The sequence below is a fragment of the Nicotiana tomentosiformis genome, chromosome 12 (genome assembly GCF_000390325.3).
Source record: "Nicotiana tomentosiformis chromosome 12, ASM39032v3, whole genome shotgun sequence".
Lineage (NCBI taxonomy): Eukaryota > Viridiplantae > Streptophyta > Magnoliopsida > Solanales > Solanaceae > Nicotiana > Nicotiana tomentosiformis.
Window position 1 is genome coordinate 23212675 of NC_090823.1, and position 23105 is coordinate 23235779.

A 23105-nucleotide genomic window follows, 5' to 3' on the forward strand; every position below is an offset into this window, starting at 1 on the left:
CCATTTGCCAAATCTTATAATCGTAATGAGTAGCAATGGATAAGAGAATCCTAATGGATTTAAGCATGGCTACTGATGAAAAAGTTTCCTCATAATCGATCCCTACTTTTTGAATAAACCTTTTTGCAACAAGCATAGCTTTAAAAGTTTGCACTTTTCCATCCACTCCTCTTTTTTTCTTATAGATCCATCTACAACCAATGGGTTTGACTCCAGTAGGTGGTTCTACAAGATCCCAGACTTGATTGGAGTACATGGACTCCATTTCAGATTTCATAGCAACAACCCATTTATCAACATCTGTATCCTGTAGTGCTTCGTCGTAATTAAGAGGTTCTGTATTAGGCTCTTCAGGGATTCTATCATAAGATTGTCCCAAAAGTACAATCCGAAAAGGTTTTTTAATAATTCTCCTACTACGACTAGTCACTACAGGTGCAGTTGGATTTTGTTGTTGAATCACAACATCATTTTCCGGAACTGAAGCCTCAATGTTATCCTCCACACCTTGTGGTATTGGAATATCCTTAACTTCTTCCTGAAGTGCAGGATGCACAACAATTTTATTTTGCTCAATAATCTGAGGTTGCTCAACGTTACTCCCACTACTTTGGGGGTAGTAAGAGGTCAGGCAATTGCTCTTGTGTGTTCTGCTGCCTATTGATATTTCTCCCACTATGATAATGCATTGGTATGTCAATACTAGCTTCCGAGATATGTTCCAGAGATGAGTCATTAGTTATTCCATTACTTAATTCCTGTAAAACCAATTTACTTATAGGAATATGGTTCATTAAATAGCCATCTTCTAAAAATCTGGCATTTGTCGTAACAATTACCTTCTTTTCTTTGGAAAAATAAAATAAACCTCCTTTAGTTCCTTTTGGATATCCAATAAAAATGCATACTTCTATCCTCGATTCCAATTTATCCGCTTTCCCTTTCAGCATATGTGTTGGACAATCCCAAACCCGAATGTGCCGTAAACTTGGCTTGCGGACAGTCTACAATTCTGCTAGGGTTGAAGGTACTTAATTAGAAGGAACCAAATTTAGAATGTAATTTGTTGTTTCTAAGGTATATCCCCAAAAAGAAAAAGGCAAATCAGAATAACTTAGCATTGATCTAACCATTTCCAAAAGGGTTCTATTTCTTCTTTCTGCCACACCATTTTTGTTGTGGTATTCCAGGGGTAGATAATTGAGATATAATTCCACAATCTGATAAGTATTTAATGAATGCCGCAGAAAGGTACTCACCATCACGATCAATTCGCAATGTTTTGATATATTTGTCATGTCGTTTCTCCATTTCCGTCTTAAATTCTTTGAATTTCACAAAGCATTCAGACTTACGGCGCAATAGATAAATATATTCATATTTTGAGTAATCATATGTGAAAGTCACAAAATATTCAAAACCACCTCTTGCTTGTATATTCATAGGGCCACAAAAATCACAATGAATTAATTCTAACTTATCGCTGGCTCTATTTCCTTTTGAGGGAAAATATCTCTTGGTCATTTTACCTTCTAAAGAGGATTCACATATTGGAAGTGCCTCTATTTTCAATGAACTCAAAGGTCCATCAGAGACCAACCTCGAAATCCTATTTAAATTTATATGACCTAGACATAAGTGCCACAAATAAGTTTGACTCAATTCAGAAATACGTTTTCTTTTATGTGGCAGACTAATGTTATTTAATTCTTTTAGTTGTAGTACATGAGGAGATATATCAAGAATAAAAAGGTCATATACTCAAGCAGCAGTGTAGATAAAACGTTTATTAAACTTAATAACATCAGAGTTATTAGCAAAATAAACATTATAACCAACATCCATTATTTTCGAAACAAAAATTAAATTCCTTCTAATAGTAGGTACATAGAGAACATCTTTCAAAACTAAAACTCTATCACTACTAAACGAAACTCTAATATCTCCTAATGCAAAAGCTGGTGTTAGCTCACAATTGGCTTGAAAAATGCCAACTTCATTCTTACTTAGCCGCCACATTTCATGAAACCCCTGCAAAGTAGTGCCAGATATGATTAGTGGCTCCTGAACTACACACCAAAATATGGTAGAGACAACCGCTAAACAAGTTTCAATGATATTTAAATTCGAATTACCTTGCTTATTCAACTTTGCCAGATAGGCAGGGCATTGTTTTTTTGTGATGCCCAGGTTGCTTGTAATGATAGCACCCAGGTGCCAAAACCTTTTAAGCCTTCTTCTTTTTTTTACCACCTTTTGACTTAGAAACCGAAGCTTTCTCAACATTCAGTGCCACAACTAGAGCTTGTTGTTTGATAATAGATTCTGCCGCTTGCATCTCATTCAACAATTTTGCCAGTGACAAATCCATTTTGTTCATATTATAGTTCAAGCGAAATTGTTGAAAACTGTCAGGCAGAGTCTGCAGGACCATGTCAACTTGAGATTCCGTATCAATCACAGCTCCAAGGACCTCCAGTTCATTCAGAAGACCCATTATCTTTAGAACATGGTCCTTTACCGATGATCCTTCGTCCATCTTGGTGTTCAAAAGGGCTTTCACGGTTGTCTGCTTAGCCGTACGATTTTTCATACAGAACATCTCTTTGTGACTTTTGAGCATGTCATAAGCAGACCCCATAGACTGATGTTGATGTTGCAAAACATTCGCCATAAAGGCAAGAATGTAACATCGCACCATCTCATCAGCCTTGACCCATTTGTCATAGGCCTTAACCTGATTATCAGTAGCTTCTTCGTCAGGTTTTTCTGGGCACTCCTCAGTGATCACAAATTTGTTACCTTCAGTAGTTAGGACAATATCAAGGTTTCTTTTCCAGTCAACATAATTCGGTCATTCTAACTTGCTTTGGTTCAAGATTGAGGTAAGTGGGTTGAATGAAGACATGGTTATTCTGAGAGATATTCATATTAAATAGATCATTAGTTATGTAATTAAAATAATTAAATTTAAAATAACACATTACACATATAACCATGCTCATTGAACAGTTAGATTCGTTAGAGAAACTTAACTATTCACACAAAATATATGAGTTATGTAAAATATTTACCCCATAAATTAAAACAGGACCAACTCAGATGGAGACTAAACTATTAATTTAAGATAGGTAAATATCGCTTTTATGAACTCTAGTTCATTGAATCAACATGCAACTCAGTTGGAACAGTTGGAGAGTTAATACAAGTAACCAAATAACTAGAGGCAAAACTACAGTAATGACCTATAATGGACTTATCCGATGTGGATGAAGACCTATGTCAACATACAGATTCATTATATTATTGTAAAGCATGTTTGGAAACAGTGGGAATTGAACCCTACCATCACCGTTTCTTAAAAAAAAATTATTAAGTTTTTTTCCAAAAAATAGAAAAATGGCCAAAAACCCATCTAAACGACCCTGAATGCCCAAACAACGATGTGCATCATGAGAACAACTCATGTGTATTTCTCACTGGGTCATTTTCGATGAACTTACCAAATTTAAGTTCAATCAGAGTTCGACAGAATTTCAGAATTCCAATTTATAACCTATTTGCAAATTCCGTTTTTGGCGTTTTAAGGTCTTTGATTATTTTGACTCGTTCATATCACATAATATATTTATGTATGTTAATCCATGATTTCATAACTCAAAATAATATTATTATTATAGAGTCATTTTTATATATATAAAAAATATTTTCGAACAAACATGGGAAAACAACTATAAAGCCCCGGAAAACTTTTGCTAAGTATTATGATCTCGCTCAAGCTTTAAGTTGGAAACAAAGGTGTGTGAAAAGATATGAAGGTATAAAATACATAAATCTTATGTTTATAAGGTTGAATGGATGGTTATAAGAGGAGAGGAGTAAACTGGAACACATTGGAGATATTTAAGGGATGAACATGACCTTAGCCGCACATGACCTAATTTCAATGAGCATATCTATCAATAAATAATGAATTGAGCTTTGATATATATATATATATATATATATATATATATATATATATATATATATATATATATATATATATATATATATATATATATATATATATATATATATATAAAGGAAGCTCTGGAATTCTAGTTTCTAACACTTTAACCCGTTTGTCATTTCGATGTTCCTATAAAAGGTTATAGGCGTTTTACTGAAGACTATCCTGTCAGAAAAATGGGTCGCGTTTTGGGCGCCCAGGAGGGCGCCAGGCACGAATCAAAACGCCAAAGTTAGAAGTAAAATTTTTGGGGCATTTTGGGTGGCGCTGGACACGGACCGTGACGCCAAAGGTGTGAAAATGAAATAAAAGGGACCGGGAGAGAGAAAATAGCCTTATTTTTTTAAAGATTAAACCTCCCCTCTCATCCTCAAGTCATCCAAGAGTTCTCATACTACCTAAGTTGAGTTTTCAATGTGATTAACATTAGAATACTACTTCCAAACATCAATTCTAACAAAATTCCATCTCAAAATCGCTAGATTCTCAACAAGAACTCAAGAACTAGGTCTCTCCACTAACCTAGGGTTTCACGATTCAAGGTAAGTTTCGTAACCACTTTCAACCACTATTGTTGAAGAGGTTTATGGTTGATATTTGCTCCTATGAACTACTACACGAACTTAGATTAACGATGAACCCTAGAAGGAGAGAAGAATCAAATCTAGGGTTTCTATATTTTGGACATCTTGGAACTTCTAGTATTGATTCTTAAATTAATTATATATAGATTTGTTTGGTGAGTTGAACCCATTGGATTGGAGCAAACGAAGGTATTCAAAATCAAGGAATCAAGGTGAATAGAGACAATACTTTTACTAAAGTTGTCTTCTCACAAAGATCATGCCATAAGTTATTGTTAGACTATATAGGGTATTAATGTGGGCTCTGAATGGAATGAATGGACTCACATTATCCATTAGAATTGTAGAAAAGATCTTAGATGATTATCATGGTTAATAATTCAAGAATAGTCTATTGTTCCATAAATCACGTCTTATGCATTCATGACTTGCATATGTTTCTTTAATAGATAAACCATATTGAAAATTTCTTTTACATGATTTTATGGAACTGTTTTGACGAGAACTATGAAGATATATCATTGTTTTAAATTTTGTGATGCAAGAATTACTCAGAAGAACATTTTGGGAGTTTTCTTAGATCTCTGAGAAGGGTTTATAGCCTCTAGTGGTTTATATTACCCCGAAACTACTCGTGCTAGAGAAGGAGATTAGTATACCGTTGGTTCGAGCACTATGATAGAAGTGCCCTGGTAAGGCACAAAAACGCGAGCATGCTAGAACCTTGAACTGTGAGGCATCACATGAATGGGGTCCAGGCGATTGGGCCGGGATCGTCCACCATACCGATCATATGGTGACATTTTTAGAATCAGAATCAGAAAGAATGTCAGAATCAATGGAGCTCCCCAGAAAAGAAAAGAAACGAAACAAAAAGAAAATGCTTTGAAAAATTTACAAGGATTGTTTCAAGAAAGTTTATATATCTATCTATTTGAATTTGTTTTATTATTTTTTTCAGAAAAGAAGAGAAAAGAAAAGAAGAGAATTTTTATGAATGACATCAAGAAGAACTTTATACTAGATATATGAGTCGTTTCAAATCTTCATCAAAAACTTTTAGAATTTTCTTATATCATGCATACATACTTCTTTCTGAGTCTCGTTCCAGCTTTAGTGGAAGGATTGCTTTACTTATTGAGTACCATCGTGGTGTACTGACATTCTCTTCATGGGAATCTATATTGACCTATGTCAATGTAGGCACAGATTTTGCAGGTAAGCAGGCTACGAGCTAGGATATTCTCCTACCATTACTAGAAGATTTGGTGAGCTCCATTTTAGTTCGTGGAGTTCGTTGATTCCAAAATTTTGTCTTATTATTTCAGTATTTCTTAGAGGCTTCATAGACAGAGTCATGGGTGTCCACTTTGCATTATATTTATTTTTTAATATATTCAAGATAACGGAATGAATTTCTTTTTAAAATATTATTTTATTTGAAGATTCAGAAAAGTATTTACTTTAAATCATACCGAATTGTGTTGAGATGCATTGCATAACATAAATAGAACAGAATAGAGAAGCTAAGATGGTTCGCTCGGTCAAGTTAAGGCACCGAGTGCCGGTTACGACTTGGTTAGAAATCGGGTCGTGACAACAACACTATTTTCACCCGTTCAAAATATCATTGTTCATACTTACGTATATTAATCCATAATTTCAGAACTAATAGTATTCAAAACAGTCACATTTTTATTAAAACAACATTGTTATTATGGACAAAAAATGCAACAAAAATAGATTGTCATAAAATATAACACTACTGTTTATGCATATGTATATTAATCCACAATTTCATAACTAAAATAGTAGTCACGTTTTTGACAGAATAACCATACAAAACATCATTGTATTATGTATCTACCGTTTTTATAGAATAATCATACCAAACATGTATCATTTAACAACACGTTTTAGTATTACTCTATTCATGATGTATTACATTATCTAGTTAGATGTAAGACGGCGTCTGATACCAATTGTTAGAACATGTGCAGCGGAAGCAAGCATACAATTCAGACATCACATACACGTAGACTAGACAACGATATAAAATTACGAGTTTAGAACCACTAACCTCTTGAAAACGTTGCACAGGTCCTCCTCAGAGCAAGAATCCAGGGCTGCAGTCTTCTGTTATGGTCCTAGTAAAGCCTTGGATGAAAATTGCTTTGAGTGGGTAAGAACAATACAACTCTTTAAAATAGTTATTGGGTGAAAAACGTCTTACTTAAGTAGACTCGTTTTTCAGCCAAAAGAGGGCTCCAAAAACGTGTAGGATTTTGCTTGTGCAAGTAGAATCCTACGCTAACTCTCAAGGATGACTTTTCTCTCAAATCACTTTTTTTTACCCAATTCAGTCTAGATTTTTACTAGGTATAGCGGGGACCACAGAAACAATAAGAGCCTACCAATTATAGCACTAATTCGAAAATTTGCATGAATTAATTCTTACTATAAATTATAGTTTATTTCACTAAAAAACTATAATTGAACTCCTCAATATGAATTTCAAAAATTCACTAACACTTATTTTAACTCTCCATGTTAAGATCACAAATACCAGTTAATTAAATTAAATCACTGAAAATTTAATTTAATCAACTAATTAAATTCTTTATAATTCTGCTTAAACTGTTTCATGTGATGGATACAAAATCTATCGGCCGAGTTTTCACATGTAAATATATAAGCTTACATAAAGGGGTATCATCAAACTTAAAACCGAATCATGGATTCTATCAACTAATTATTATTTCACAAACGCTATTCATTATTTTCCAATCTATTAGGCATACACTAACTCTGAATAGAGTTGTATTTTTTGATAAATCTAAACAATAAACAAATCACATTGATCATAATAATTATATCAAGATTAGGAGTATAAGCTCATTTAATGAATTTGAAAAAATATTTTATATATATTCAGTACAAAAATATATTTTCTCTACTTGATTCGTTTAGTATACACTAAGTATACTAGCATAAGAAGTCGGAGTAAAATTACTCCCATAATCAAGACAAATTATACTTTAATCTTGTGCTATAATCATCAAGATATTTTATCCAATAGTATCTTCAATTGTGAATATAGTTTATTAATTATGAGAACTGACAATTTAATCTTCTGTGCATGAGCTAAGACTCCATATACTAAATTGTCTACTACATAACTAAAGGACACATATGTAATAAATGATCTATTTAAAATAATACTTTATTGAATTGAATAAGTCAAATAAACAATTGTTCCATAAAGAATAAAATACAATATTATGTCTAAACCGCATGGTTAATAATATATCCAAACAAATACACACACACACACACACATATATATATACATACAATTTTTCCGACTATTTATTTTTAGAGTGGTTATACAGTGTCATTTCTCTGATTTTATGATGAGAATTTAGTAGTGGTACATGAAAATATTTACCGTTGAATCCAGTAGGTGTTTGCTAAGAAAATTCTATCTCTCATAATCGAGTATTAATTAGGTGTCGCTTCAAAATTGAAATGCATTTTTAGAAAAATAGAAATATATATAGTTTTTAAGTTTTTACCAAAAACTTAAAAACCACATTTGTTTATTTTTTTTTTGGGGGGGGGGGGGTCCTTTTTGGTTTGGATTGCAAACAATGGGGGTGTTTTGGTTTGGAATGCAAACAATCTCTCCGATAGCCAACTTCTTTGAAATGTAAGAAGTCTTCACCGAAATGGAAAGTGCAGATTTCGTCAATATATCCACAACGACCCAAATAGCATCAATCTTCCTCAAAGTCCGTAGTAATCCTACCATAAAGTCCATAGAATGCTCCTATTTTGACTCCGATATAATTAACCTCGGAGTCAAATCACTTAGTTTCTAATGTTCATACTTCACTTGCTGGTAATTCAAACATCGTGAAACCTGCCCAACAATATCCTTCTTTATCATCCGCCAACGGTAATGATGTTTCAAGTCACAATACATCTTCATGACACATGAATAAATAGAATACCTTAAATTGTAAGTCTCCTCAAAAATCAACTCCCTTAAGCCATCAACATTAGGAACATAAATCTGACACTGAAATCCTAATACACCATCATCTCCAATAACTATCTTCTTGACACTATCTCGCTGCACCGTCCTAAGGTATATATATGTAGCTTAATCTCCAAGAATATTTTCTCTCAAATCAATAATAATGATGCTCGTAATTTGACACTTTAATGTGAACACATAAAGGATAAACCTACTCGTCTTTTCTTACTAGGCTTTATAGAGGATCTTTCCTAGTTCTCTTTTGCTATTCTATCCGCTTCTATCGAAAAGAAGAACAAAAAAAACAAACAAACTGATGTATTGTCCTTTTCAAAACAAACTAATTCAACAAGAAAAGTTGAAGAGACAGGAAAGTACGTGGAGACTCTTCTTTCACCAACTCAGCCAACTTTAACTATTATTATAATGTTAAAAAATTACACATCTTGAATAAGCTCCATATTATATACTTAAGTTTTTTTTCCACCAACCCCACCAAATAAAAAAAAAAAAAACACAAATTTTCCACTATAAATAACCAAAACATTCTTCAATCATCTCATAACCAAAACTTCCTCTTCTCACAAGATATTTCAACTTTTCCTTCAACCACAAAAAAAATAAAAGACCAAACTTATTACCATGGCTACAACTAATAACAAAAACCTCACTATTACTGAAAAAGTTTATGTTAGAGTTCGTCTTGCAAATGAAGCTGATATTTCCCATATATACAAACTCTTTTACCAAATTCATGAATATCACAATTACACTCATCTCTACAAAGCCACTGAATCTTCACTTTGTGATCTTCTTTTTAAAGCAAACCCTAATCCTCTCTTTTATGGACCATCAGTACTTTTACTCGAAGTTTCGCCAACCCCTTTTGAAAATACCAAAAAAGATGAAAAATTCAAGCCAGTTTTGAAAACATTTGATCTTAGAGCAACAGTTGAGGACAAAGAAGCTGAGGAATTTAAGTCCAAATCATGTGGAGATGAAAAGGAAGATGTTTTTATTGCTGGATATGCGTTTTTTTACGCGAATTATTCGTGCTTTTATGATAAAGCTGGGATTTATTTTGAGAGTCTTTATTTTAGGGAGAGTTATAGGAAGTTAGGAATGGGAGGTTTGTTGTTTGGAACTGTTGCTTCTATTGCTGCAAATAATGGGTTTGCTTCAGTTGAAGGAATTGTGGCTGTTTGGAACAAGAAATCTTATGATTTTTATGTTAATATGGGAGTTGAAATATTTGATGAATTTAGGTATGGGAAGTTGGTTGGTGATGCTCTACAAAAATATGCTGACAAGGAGAAGGTTTAATTTGATGAAAATATATAATTTTAGCACTTCTTGTTTTGTGGCGGTGGGATGTAATATTTCTTTGCCTGTTTGTAAAAGCAACATGTTGAATATGTATTATTTGTGTTTTAAGAAATTTGGATAAATAAACATTGTATTATTACTAAAATTTGCAGGTGTTTTAATGAAGTAATCTTCATAAGGATATAAATTAGCAGTCTTTCTTCTTTTTGGTTCCCTTTAAAATTTTAGTACGATTTGGATTGAATATTTGTCCTTTAACCATATTAAACTACTTAGAAATTTTATTAAAATAGTTGTTGAAAGAATATAATTAGCCGTATTAGTCGAGAATCATTTTCTTTTGTCCGGAAAGCGAAAGAGAGTATCCACTTTGATACATAAAAGGATCAGCTGCGAGATTTCAAGCTTATGGGTTTGAAATTCTAATCATTTGAAGTTATTGAGTTCTAAATTAATAATTTATACATATTCAATAAAAGTTTTAAGATAAATGCAAGGTTCGAATTAAAACTATTGGGTTCGGCCGAATCCGCTTTTGTCACTCTAGCTCCGCCCCTGTGAAGGATAGTAGATAATTTGGTACTCTGTGTAAGAAGAGGCGGCGAAATTATGATTTGAACTTTATGAGTTCTAAATACTAAAATTGCCCCGTATACGTAGCTAACCTACAAGACTTCACATACCCCAAAGTAACAAGTTGTGCAATACGAGACTTTTTGTTTTTCACCTGCTGCCAAACAAGAAGATTAACACGCATTTGACCTAGTTCAAGTTTTGAGTTATAACATTGATAACTACTAACAGAAAGTTGAAAACAAAAACGGAGTACTAAAAGTATCTGAAATTTTGTGGTTTTAGTAAAATCTTGAATCTCTCAACTTAAATAGAATGGAAAGAATATGAGCTGTGGACGAAAATTTGATAGCTTACAACCAATTATAATAACTTGGTAAGCTATCCTCCTTGTAAAATTAATGGTGGACGGCAACGCCAAATATATCGGACAAATAGTACATGCTAATTGCTAAGTATAGTACCAAAAACATAAGTAATGAATCGGATCACTTCACCCTTAACCAGAAGTTACGAGTTCGAACCTTAGGAATGAAGAAAATTTTGGTAATTCGGAGAACTTCATTTTTAATAGGACTCACGTGAGAATCTTGATTAGTGGGGCACCAATGCAAGTATTAGACACCGAAGAGAAAGGAAAAGGAAAACAAAAGTTAGTTTTTAATGAGATAAAAATAGTAATTAAGTAGAGGTTTAATGCACCTAGTCAAAAAGGCTTTTAAAAAATCATCAGGCTTAATCACTAAGAATCCCACTGTGCAACGAACATAAATATTATCATGGAGAGCTACCTCTATATCGGTATATTCCTGATATAATTCGCACTGAAGCGCTAAAAATGACATTAATTTTTAGCGACTTAATTAATTATGATATACCAACTTCCCACCAAATCTACTTCTGAAACCCTACGTTATAACTTTATTAGAAAAGATGTGAAGAATTTTTCATCTCCATACCACTTTCTTGCTTATCTATACATGGAAAATATAACAAGCCTTTTCACCTTCCACAATGATTAATCTCCCATTTGCTCTTTGTTCTTATTACTGATGATAAAATATATTATCAACTCAAAAGTATCATTTCATTATATTCAAGCAATGATTATATCTGATAACTCCTTTTGTCCTAATTTGTGTTACAGAGTTTGGATTTAAACAATGATAATATCTAATACTCCATCTACCCTAATTTATGTATTGGAGTTCGGATTAAATAATGATCATATCTGATACTCCGTCAGTCCCAATTTATGTAGCGGAGTTCGAATTTAAGCAGCAAACATATTTGATACTCCCTCTCAAATATCGCCATATAAATTGAAACGAAACAAATAAATATTATGGTCTTAAAGGTCCGCACCACCAAAGACGTGAATTATATTAAATAAATAAATAAATATTAAGAAAGTGGTGTATTCTACTTAAGCAATGATCATATTTGATAAAGCTTAAGAAGGTGATGTATTTGGACAGTCTCCATAACCATTTCGAAGTGTGTCTATTAGAAAATTGCAATCAACTCGTTGATTCAAAAAGTAATTAAAGACTTCTTAAAATAATTTATTCCTGGCACACCATCCATAAGTGCTCGAAATTCCTCATTACATAATCGAATTTTTCCAATTATCGTAAAAATTGATTCGATTCAAAAAGATGATTTTTATCATACATATCTTGACTTTATTTTAGTTAGTCGTACTATTGTTTGGAAAAGTCCCTAATACAAATATTTTATGAGCAACTTCATCGGCTACAATTTTGATATCATAGTGTGGCAATTTAATAGACATTTGCAGAATGCAAGGACAATTAAACGGAAAATTGTAGATCTTATCAATTAAACGTTTATATAGAGCTAGGCAATATGTATAATATATATTGTATCAAAATTAATTAGCTATTGAGATTATCAATTTGCAGTTGTTTGTACATGGTTAATTTTGACATGCTTCGTCTAAATTAACACTGTACGGATAGAATCTTTTGTTCCCACAATACCATTTAAGGTATTTTTATATAATGAGTATATAGCAACGATCATCCAAAAAGTATTAAAAAGAAAGAAAAAAATATAGGCATTACTTTATGCCTTTATTTTCTTTAAAAACATGCTATGATGGTCTATAATGGATACGTTAATTTTATTATGTCAATTAACTAGTATTTTATTTCGGTAGGTTTAAATTCGTAAAAATATACATGAATGGCTAGTGCCAAAGTCGGTCGTAGAATATTTAAAGTAGCCAATAGATTTAATTTGAAAGGATATATACCATTGTATTTTTCTCAAAATATATTTAGGGACTTATAATTTCATTTAGGAAATACAAATCTAAAATGTACACATAACCATTTTTAAAAAAGAAGTTAGAATAAAAAATTTCTTTTGTGTAAAGCTAAAGGCATACATCAAAGGATCATCACACAGTCCATATCCACTTTTGGTTTTGTCAAGAAGTGGATATGAACGATATCACCAATTGTGGAATATATAGAAAGTCAATTTTATCTTCTTCTTTTTTCAAAGAAAAGTCTTTTTTTTTTAAAATAAATATTTATATATGGAGAAAAAAGTAACTTTACCTACCTTTTGAAATTCAGGGTGGGTTGGTGGACGACGAGTATTCCATCATCATAACCTAATACACTCGTATTTATTTTTGACACATTCACGTCATCAACTTTCCAGCAAACCCTTCCTTGGCCATTCACACATTCAAGCAAAACATCACCCCCCCCCCCCCCCCCCCAACACCCCAAACCCTTCCTTGGCCCTTCTTAGTTACTTTCATCTTTGATGCTTACATACATCCTATATATCATAATTTTCAAGGGAGCCTAAAATTCTTCTCACTTTTTTTTTCTATTCATTTGACTTTGGAAGATAAGCCACGTAAAGTATTTGTTTTTACTGGATTCAGGATCCATTAGTTCGATTAATTCGGATATGCACTGAATAATTCACAAACAAATAATTCACTAACAACTTGTTTGGATTGTTGTTACATGTCGTTTCATAATGTAACGTATTGTATTGTACTGTATTGTATTGTTCGATTAATACGATGTTTGGATATATTGTATCGTTTACTGTCGTTTTATGATGTCACGCACTAACAATATGAAGAATAAACTTGCAGTATTACTAAGGAAAAATAGGATACAAAGTAGAATTATTATATAAAAAAGTAGGATAAAGGATAAAATATGATTATTTAATAATAAGGAAGGGCAGGATGAGAGGAAAAAATAAAGAAACGATGCCACCACACCAAATTCGTCGTTCCATAAAGTTGCATTTTTCGTCATTACGTAACGATGGATTTAACGATACGATACAATAAAATTTAAGTAACAATCAAAACAAATACTGTACTTAAAGTAACAAAACCATCCAAAGTTACCTATCCAAAAAAACTGTAAATGGGTAAAGCATTACCAAAAATATTTATATTTTTAGGGTTTTGTCAAGGGTCAAGTAATTCCAACCATTCCACCATATTCTTTGACAATAGAATATCTTTTTAATTGTTTTATTTTCATTTTCAAATATGTAAGAGACACAAATTCTCTATCTACTTGAAATTTTGGAAAAGTTTAAAATATTTCAAATAACACTGACTTCCCCTATACATTTCTTCTTGTGATGATCTGATAGATCTTTGAGTATTAACCTTAATTACAGTATTTCGAGACCTCCCATAGCTTCATTTGATGTTTATCAATTTGCGTGTGTGGTCTGTATCCTTTTCAAAAAGCTTTTACGTAAAATTTTAAAGAAAATGTGATTTTTGACTTAAAATGAGGCTAAGGTTGACCACGATCAATATTTTGGATAAATGACTCGCTCGAATCGATATTTGGACGATCTCGATAGGTTCGTATGATATTTATGGACTTGTACACACATTTGGTTGGGGTTTGCTCCAAACCAATCGATTCTTGTTATTTGATGTTGTTTTGATGATTTGTAGTGAGCAAGTTTGTAAGATATTATTACACTTGTGTGCATATTTGGCTTGGAATCCGAGGGGCTCGGGTGAGTTTCAGGTGAGTATCAAATGAGTTTGGATGATTTTAGGATTGCTGGTGCGAGCCTGCAGATCTTGCATTTGCGGTCAAATGATCGCATTTGTGAAATGGAATTGTGGGTTTGGTATTGCATTTGCCAAGAAAATTTTGCCTTTGCGGACTAGGTGTGGTCCGCATTTACGAACAATCCTCCGCTTTTGCGAACACAGATAATATTTGCCAGCTTCGCATTTGCAAAGCTTTGGAGCGCATTTGCGAACCAAATGTCGCATTTGCGACTTCGTTGGACCTGATATACTGATCATATTTGCGATAAATGTGATCAGTGTGTCATATTTGGGGGCATCGCATTCGCGAACAAGCATTCTCAAATGCGACACCTGCAATTAGGTAAAAAAAAGGAGAAATCGGGACTTAACTCATTGTTTTTCAACTCTAAGCTCTCTAAAGGCGATTTTTTAAAAACTTTTTCTTCCTAAATTGATTGGTAAGCATCTCTAATTTCTTTTCAATCAATTGCAATTACTTTTCATGAATTTTTAATATCAAATCTAGGAATTTCATGATAGAAAATAGGAGTTTTGGGTAGAATTTAGGAATTTTGTAAAATTGAGATTTAGACCTCAACTTGAGGTCGGATTTTGAAATAAATCACATAACCAGGTTCGGGGTGAATGGATAATTGGGTTTTGGTCCGAATCTCGGGTTTTAACCAAGCGGGCCCGGGGTTGACTTTTGTTGACCTTTTCAATTTAGCTAAATATTGAACCTTTTTCATTCGTGGGTAGTTTCTAAAGCTTATTTTGAATTGTTTGAATAATATTTGACTAGATTCGGTTGGTTTGGAGGATTGTTCTAAAATAAAAGACATGGTTGAGTATTTATTTGATTGCAGAAAGGGGTAAGTCTCGTGTTTAACCTTGACTTGAGGGAATTATGACTTGTTTCGTCTATTTGCTATGTGAATTATATATGGGGACGGCGTATATGCGAGGTGACAAGTGTATATGCGTTGTCATGGGCTAAAGCATGTAGGACGATTATTTACCTTTATGTCATTAGTTAGACCGTGTTATGTCTCATTATTTGCTTTGATTGCTACATGTTAATAACTATTATTTATGTCTTATTTGGTATCTGTCATTCAATTGTTGCTTGTTCGTATTACTCATTCCTAGATCGTATTTACTTACTTGCTATATGCGTCACCTGTACTAGTTGAATATTTTTAGTGTTTCATGCCTTTACTTGCCTTTATTGACTTTATCTTACTTGTTGCACTTTATTATGTTATACCCAATTGTGTGAGTCCTTTAGGTATTCTTGTATTAATGAATTGTTGAGGTTTGTGAGTATGAGGTATTGGTTATACTCTATTGTACTAGTAGATCCTTGGTGCTTTGTACGCTTTGGTATCTTTTGTGTAGAGATTACGTTATGGGTTGTGTTGAGTTGTTCATGTTAATGGGTTGATATTGGAAATGGATTGCGCGTCGCAACAGTATTGAAATAAATTGATAATGGGATTGGGTTGTACGCCTCAACAGATATTGATATGATAATGGGATCAGGTTGTATGCCGCAACAAATATTATAATATTGTTGGGATCAAGTTGCACGCTGCAACAAAGTATGATATGTTATAATATTTGTAGCTGTAATGTTCTATTCCGGTACTGTGATATGAGTATTTTGATTTGATGTTATTCTGGGGTCCTCTGTTTGTTGACCTTTGGGTCCCGTTCTTATGAGTTTACTGTTTTATCTATATTTTTATTTTCTTTTATTATTATTCGTAAATGTTTATAGTGAGTGTCTTGTCATAGCCTCGACACTACTTCCTTGAGGTTTGGCTCGATACATACAGAGTACATGTGGTCAGTTGTACTCATACTACACTTCTGCACTTCTTGTACAGATCCCGGTGTTGGTCCTAGCGGCATGTAGAAGAGACTGCTCGGATCCGACTTCTACAGGAGACTTGAGGTAGAGCTGCTCGGCGTTCACAGTCCCTAAAGTCCTCTTCTATCATTTTTTACTGTTTATCTAGTTTCGGACAATTGTATTTCATCTCGGACCTTATTTGTAGTATTCTAGTCGCTCATGAACTTGTGACTCCGGATTTCTGGGATTAATATAGACAGCATTATTTATGTATTTATTTCATGTATTTTAGAGTTTATCAGTCGTTAATTATTATTTTTCTGCTTTTAAATTGTTAAAAATAGTTAATTAATTAGCTAACGTTGGCTTGCCTAGCAAATGGATATTAGGCGCAATCACAACACCAATTTTTTTTTTTTTTTTTACAGCACTAGGGTTGAAATTTCGGGTCGTGGCACTCCCTTTTTTGGTTACAAAACAATAATTCTAATTTTAAAATTTGATAATATATATTTCTTCTACCCCAATAAGTGTAATATTGTTTTTAGCCTATTCTAGAAAGAATAGTTATAATTCCTTATTTAGAAATATATTTTAACTTTAAAGTTCTCATCTTACTCTTAATGAGATGATTTAGATTCACACAAATATTTATAGCTTTTTTTAGATCATAAGTTTTTAAAGTCTATATTTTTTTTTAAAATTTCATATCCAGTCCAAACATCGTCACATAAATTAGGACAGAGGGAATAATGTTATCAAGTAAAATAATCTAAATTATCATTTTAAAGAACTTATAAGTTTTGCCTGATCACTAGGCCAAGCGGATTTCACAAAGTCACTTCAAGCATTTCTTGGACTTATTATCTATAAATTTCTCTCTTCCAACCCTTAGTGTAATGAAAAATATTACATGTATCTCATGAATGTATTAAATAAATAATTAATCATAGATGTTACAAGATTAAATTAGAATACTAATTATGGTTAATTGATAAAATATTATACCCAAGTTGACATATTTTGCATTCGTTTATTTGATGAAAATATCGAGCGCAAGTAGATCATTTTCATGTAGCAATGTGCTATGTGGGGCTAAAGTCATTTCATGCTTCATATTTATTCCATTTTAGCTACTTTAAGGCCATATTGCAGAGGCTTATTATTTAAAGTCCACCTATATATTCTAACGGATTTTCTTCACTAATGATCATTAATTTGTCAGCTTTTCTTGCGTTACTTTTACCTCAGATTTGTGTTTACTTATGGTTGCCTCACCATGAGTACATCTAGTGAACTAGCAGAGGTAAGTGTGGTAACCATTAAGCCAAAAGCCCAAATGCTATATAGGTAAAAACAACCTTCCACTTCTAATAATATGGTTCTTCACTTGTTTAATTTCTTTTTCTTTTTTTAAATATTCATTCGGTATCCGTATTTGTATTGAAACTCGACTAAATTCAAATACATATAAAAAATTCTACAGAGGTAAAGCACTCCTTGTTGAAAAGCGTGACAAAAATTGTGATAAAAAGAAGGAATAAAGACTAAGATTGAGTTAGTTTAGACCAGAGATAAATAGATTCTCTATCATTATATTAAAAAGTGTAGTTTAGTTAGAACTCTTAATGTACATATTGTATTAATGTGCATAAATAGTTGTATCCTGTATTCTTAGTAATTAGTGGAATACAACTTCATTCCTCTCAGATTATTCGTGTTTCTCTACATGGTATCAGAGCATGAACTCTTACTCCATGAATACATGAGACATGATTTTTGAAACAATATACTATTCTTGAGTGATTAACCATGATAATCATCTAAGATCTTTTCTACAATTCTAATGGATAATGTGATTCCATTCTTTCCATTTAAAGCCCACAGTAACGTCGTATATGGTTTAACAAATACTTATGGCATGATCTTCGAAATCTGCAAAGTTATCCTGAGATGTCCTGTATGCTCTTCCTTGTTTTGGGAGTACACCAAAATATCATCTATGAACACGATAATAAAAGTGTCCAAAAATAGCTTGAACAACTGATTCATGAGGTCCATGAATACAGCTGGAGCATTAGTCAACCCAAAAGACATTACTAAAAATTCATAATGCCCGTAACGAATTCTAAAGGCTATTTTTGGAATATCGTCTTCCTTGATCCTGAGCTGATGGTATCCCGACCTCAAATCTATTTTAAAAAAATATTTCGCTCCTTGAAGATGATCAAACAACTCGTCAATTCTAGGTAGAGGATATTTATTCTTGATAGTGACTTTATGCAACTGATTATAGTTGATGCACATTCAGAGTGAGCCATCCTTCTTTTTGACAAATAAGACTGGGGCATACCAAGGTGACCCACTTGGCGTAATGAATCTTTTATCAAGAAGGTCTTTCAATTGTTCCTTTAATTCTTTCAGTTTTGCTGGAGCCATTCTATAAGGTGGAATAGATATAGGTTGAGTGCCTAGTTGTATCTCTATGCCAAAATCAATTACTCTCTCTAAAAGAGGACCGGGCAGGTCATCAGGAAAAACTTCTGGAAATTCTTTAACGACTAGCCCAAATTGGAGTGTTGTTGCTTCTGATTCTATATTGAAAATATGGGCAAGATAAGCTAAACACGCCTTGCCCATTATCCTATTAGCCTTAAGATAAGAAATAAACTTACCCACAAGCGAAGTTGTACAACATTTTCATTCTATGACTTCTTCATTTGGAAACTGAAATCTAACTATTTTGGCTCGACAAACTACATTAGCATAGTAGGATGATAACCAGTCCATACCCATAATCATATAAAAATCTATTATTTCTAGTTCTATGAGGTCAGTTATAGTACTACGGGTATGAATTGAGATTGTGCAACCTCTGCAAACTCGTTTTGCTTCTGTACAATCACCGACTGGAGTGCAGACTAGAAAGGATTCTTTTAACAGTTATGACTCTATTCCCATGTTCGTAGGAAAATATGGGGCAACATTGAATAAGTAGAGCCCGAGTCAATTAATGCATATGTATTATATGAACAAACTGGTAATATACATATGATCACAGCTGGGGATGCCTCTGCACTGTGACGATCCAAAGCTGCATATAGACAAGGCTATCCCCCTCCCTGACTTAATGAGCCAATTCCCTTGCCTGCTCTATGACCGAGCTGAGTTTGAGAGTCACGAGCTGATGGTGGAGTCGCATTAGTTGCAACCAAAGAACCCGATAGGAGAGTTGACGCCCCATGTGCTCTCTGCTATACTTTTGGGCAATTAACCTTGATATGTCCTGGGTCACCATAACTATAGAATCCTCGAAATCCAAACCTACACTGTCTCGAATGGTTCTTTCCATAAGAACTGGAATGAGCTCTCTGTTGAGACTGTTTCCCAACACTACTCTAACGCTGTGAGACCGGAGTTCTAGAATTTTGATTCTGGTGGGATTGATTCTAAAACTATGACTCTGCCTGAAAGGAGTACTTTTGCTAAACAGAGGAGTAGACTGCGTTGGTGCTAATGTTCCCTTATTAAACCAATTCTTTCCTCCTACACCTAGTGCACTACTATACCCACCTGTAGTACAAGCCTTCTTGTTCTGGTCCTTGTCTGTCTTCCTCTTCTACATTTTCAGTTCTAAGTGCTTCGCAAATCCCACAACTGAAGAAAATTGTTCCATACTCATAGTTACAGCTCCAGCAGTATCCTGAATATGCTCTCCCAGCCCGAGTACGGACCCTAAATTTTTGTCTTCTCTGTGAAGGTCATGTTAGGAGCGTATTTAGCCAGTTTGATGAACTTCATATAGTATTCTTTCACACTCATAGTCCCCAATCTAAGCTGCTCAAATTCTGTGGCTTGAGCTTCTCGGTCCTCCTTTGGAATAAAGTTAGCCATGAATGCCTCGGTGTAATGACCCGACTAGTCATTTTGATTAATTACGTTCAGTTCGACAGTTTGAGGTTATGAGTAGCTTCATCTAGTATATTATGACTTACGTGCATCATCAGCTCAGGGTTTTGAGTGGTTCAAAAATGATTTTAAGGAGTGACTCTCATTTGAGAAGCTTGAAGTTGAAAGAATTGATCAAGATTTGACCTTTGAGTATTTTGACCTCGTATCGGAGTTTTAATGGTTACGGTAGGTCCGTATACTATTTTGAGACTTGGAAATATGCCCGGATTTGTATTTGGATATTTCTAGAGGGTTTCGGCATCATTTGGCAAAAGTTGGCAATTTAAAGGTTTGGAATTTTCCTAGGTTTGACCATAGTTTGACTTTAAGGCTATCGGGTTTAAATTTTGGTTTTAGAACTTAGAATACGTCCGTTTCATCATATGGAACTTGCGTGCAAAATTTGGCATTATTTGGAGTTGATTTGATATGGTTCAGACGCGTGGTTGCGATTCTAGAGGTTCTCTAAGTTCATGGGGATTTTCATGTATTTTGGAGTTCAATTCATGATTCTAGAAGTTATTTTGATGTTGTGATCATGCGAGTGAGTTCGTGTTATATTTTTGGACTGGTGTGGGTGTTTTGTTTGGAGCCTTGGGGGTTCGGTTGAGTTTCAGATTGGTTTCAGAATGATTTTATATAATTTTTGAGTGCTGATACTGGTTCCATCGCATTTGCAATGTTTTGTCGCAAATGCAACTATCGCAATTGTGAAGTAGCCCTCGCATTTGCAAAGCTGGGCTGCTGGGGAAGAGTTCGCATTTGCGAAGACATTTCTCGCATTTGCGAGTGTGGGCTGTTCGCTTTTGCGAAGATTTCTGCCGCTTTTGCGATGACAGCTGGCTTCGCATTTGCGATATTTTGGTCGCAAATGCAACTTTAGCAAAACTCCTCCTGGTTCACTTTTGCGATGCCTTGTCCTCTTTTGCGGTGTTCACGTTTACAAATCCCATGTCGCAAATGCGACATCTGCAGCCTGCATATAGCTGAGTAATTCCGAGACTTAGCTTCATTTTGATATATTTTGAACCCTAGCCTTGATTGGAGGCGATTTTGTCGAAGGATTTTCCTACCAAACTATCGGGTAAGTAATTTTAATTAACTTTCAATTATATTTTGTGATTATACATTAGATTTAACATCAAATTCATGAGAATCTATGGGAAACTTTTGGAGATTTTGTCTAAGTTTTGAAAAACAAATGAAAATTTGGGATTTAAGAGTCGAATTGGACTTGGATTTTGAAACAAAATACGTATATGGACTCGCGGGGCTATGGGTAGTCAAGACCTACCCTTGGACCTGAGTTTTGACCGGGTGGGCTCCAGGTTAACTTTTGTTGACTTTTTAGAAATTGTATAAAGATCATAGCTTTGTTAATTGGAATTATTTTCTCTTGCATTGTTTGATGTATTTAAGTCGTCTTTGGCTAGATTGAGTCGAGCGGAGGTGAATTTGTAAAGAAAAAGCTAATTTGAGTATTGATTTGGTCTAATTGAGGTAAGTGTCTTGCCTAACTTTGTTGAGGAAAGTTTTCCACTAATTGCCATTGTTTGCTACATGCGGGGGGTGATGTATATATGAGGTGACGAGTGCATATGCATGTGCCAGGGTTAATCATGCTCGGGGATAAATTATATTATTAATTGTGCCTTGTAGAATTTTGTGACCTTCTCGTTTCATGCCATATTTGACTTCTAGATTATCAAGAATATGAAATTAAATGCTAGGAATTAAGATTTAGCTCATTATAACTTGATTAAAATTTTACAGATTTTTGTGAAACCATTGATGTGTTAAATTCGGTCATCATTATGTTTAATCATTAATACATTGCTACGACCGGTATTCATGAGATATTGGATTCGATACTTGAGTTAAAGATAATTTTTTTAGACTTGTCGAAATACTTGAATAATAAAGTACTTGAGGTTTGTTGAATTGTTATTGGCTGGAAAGCCGTGATAGATGTTTATTTAGAATATTCGCTTAAACACTCTCCTTGATGTTATTCATGCTTCCTACCTTGCTTGTCATTGGTATACATATGCTTGGCGATGAAGATCGTAAAGCAAGAAGGGTGATGCCGTGCCATTGCATATACATTATCATGTGAGGAAGAGTATAAAGTACGAAGGGTGATGCCGTGCCATTTTATTTACGTTATCATGTGAGGGTAAAAGTAAAAGCATGAAGGGTGATGCCGTGCCGTTTCATTCATATTATCGTGTTCTCATTTACATTAACACATGAGGATGAGTGTAAAAGCACAGAGGGTGATGCCGTTCTATTTCATCTATATTATCATGCTTATATATTATCATGGGTTCATGGCACGAAGGGTGTTTCCGTGCAGGCGAGGACGAGGGACATGCATTAAGTTGTGATATCGTTTCATGGTTTATACGTTCATGCCTTTACCTAGAGATGTTACTGTCGTACCTAAGTTTTCTATGTAACTTCTCGTTGTTGTTCTGTTTTTGTTCTCTATCTCAATTGTTGTTGTGTTGACCATGCCTTATGCTTGTTTAACTTCCAAATATCATGTTTCCTTTTTGTTGTTATATCTATATCCGTGTCGTTCCTCATTTGTTGCACTTTTATATGAGCTTTCTATCATGTTAGTTATTCATGCCTTCTAGGTGTTAGCTCATAAAGATCATGATTATCCTCTTATTACTTATATCTACACCTAGGCA

The 23105-nt window shown here is 33.8% G+C and overlaps 1 protein-coding gene across 1 annotated transcript; it reads left to right on the forward strand.

The window, feature by feature from the left end:
• The first annotated feature begins 9092 nt into the window (after positions 1 to 9092).
• LOC104112463 (tyramine N-feruloyltransferase 10/30) lies at positions 9093 to 10106 on the forward strand. The gene has a single exon (XM_009622397.4). It carries the CDS (start codon positions 9278 to 9280, stop codon positions 9956 to 9958), a length of 681 nt encoding a protein of 226 aa, XP_009620692.1. The 5' UTR covers positions 9093 to 9277; the 3' UTR covers positions 9959 to 10106.
• Positions 10107 to 23105: the final 12999 nt, after the last annotated feature.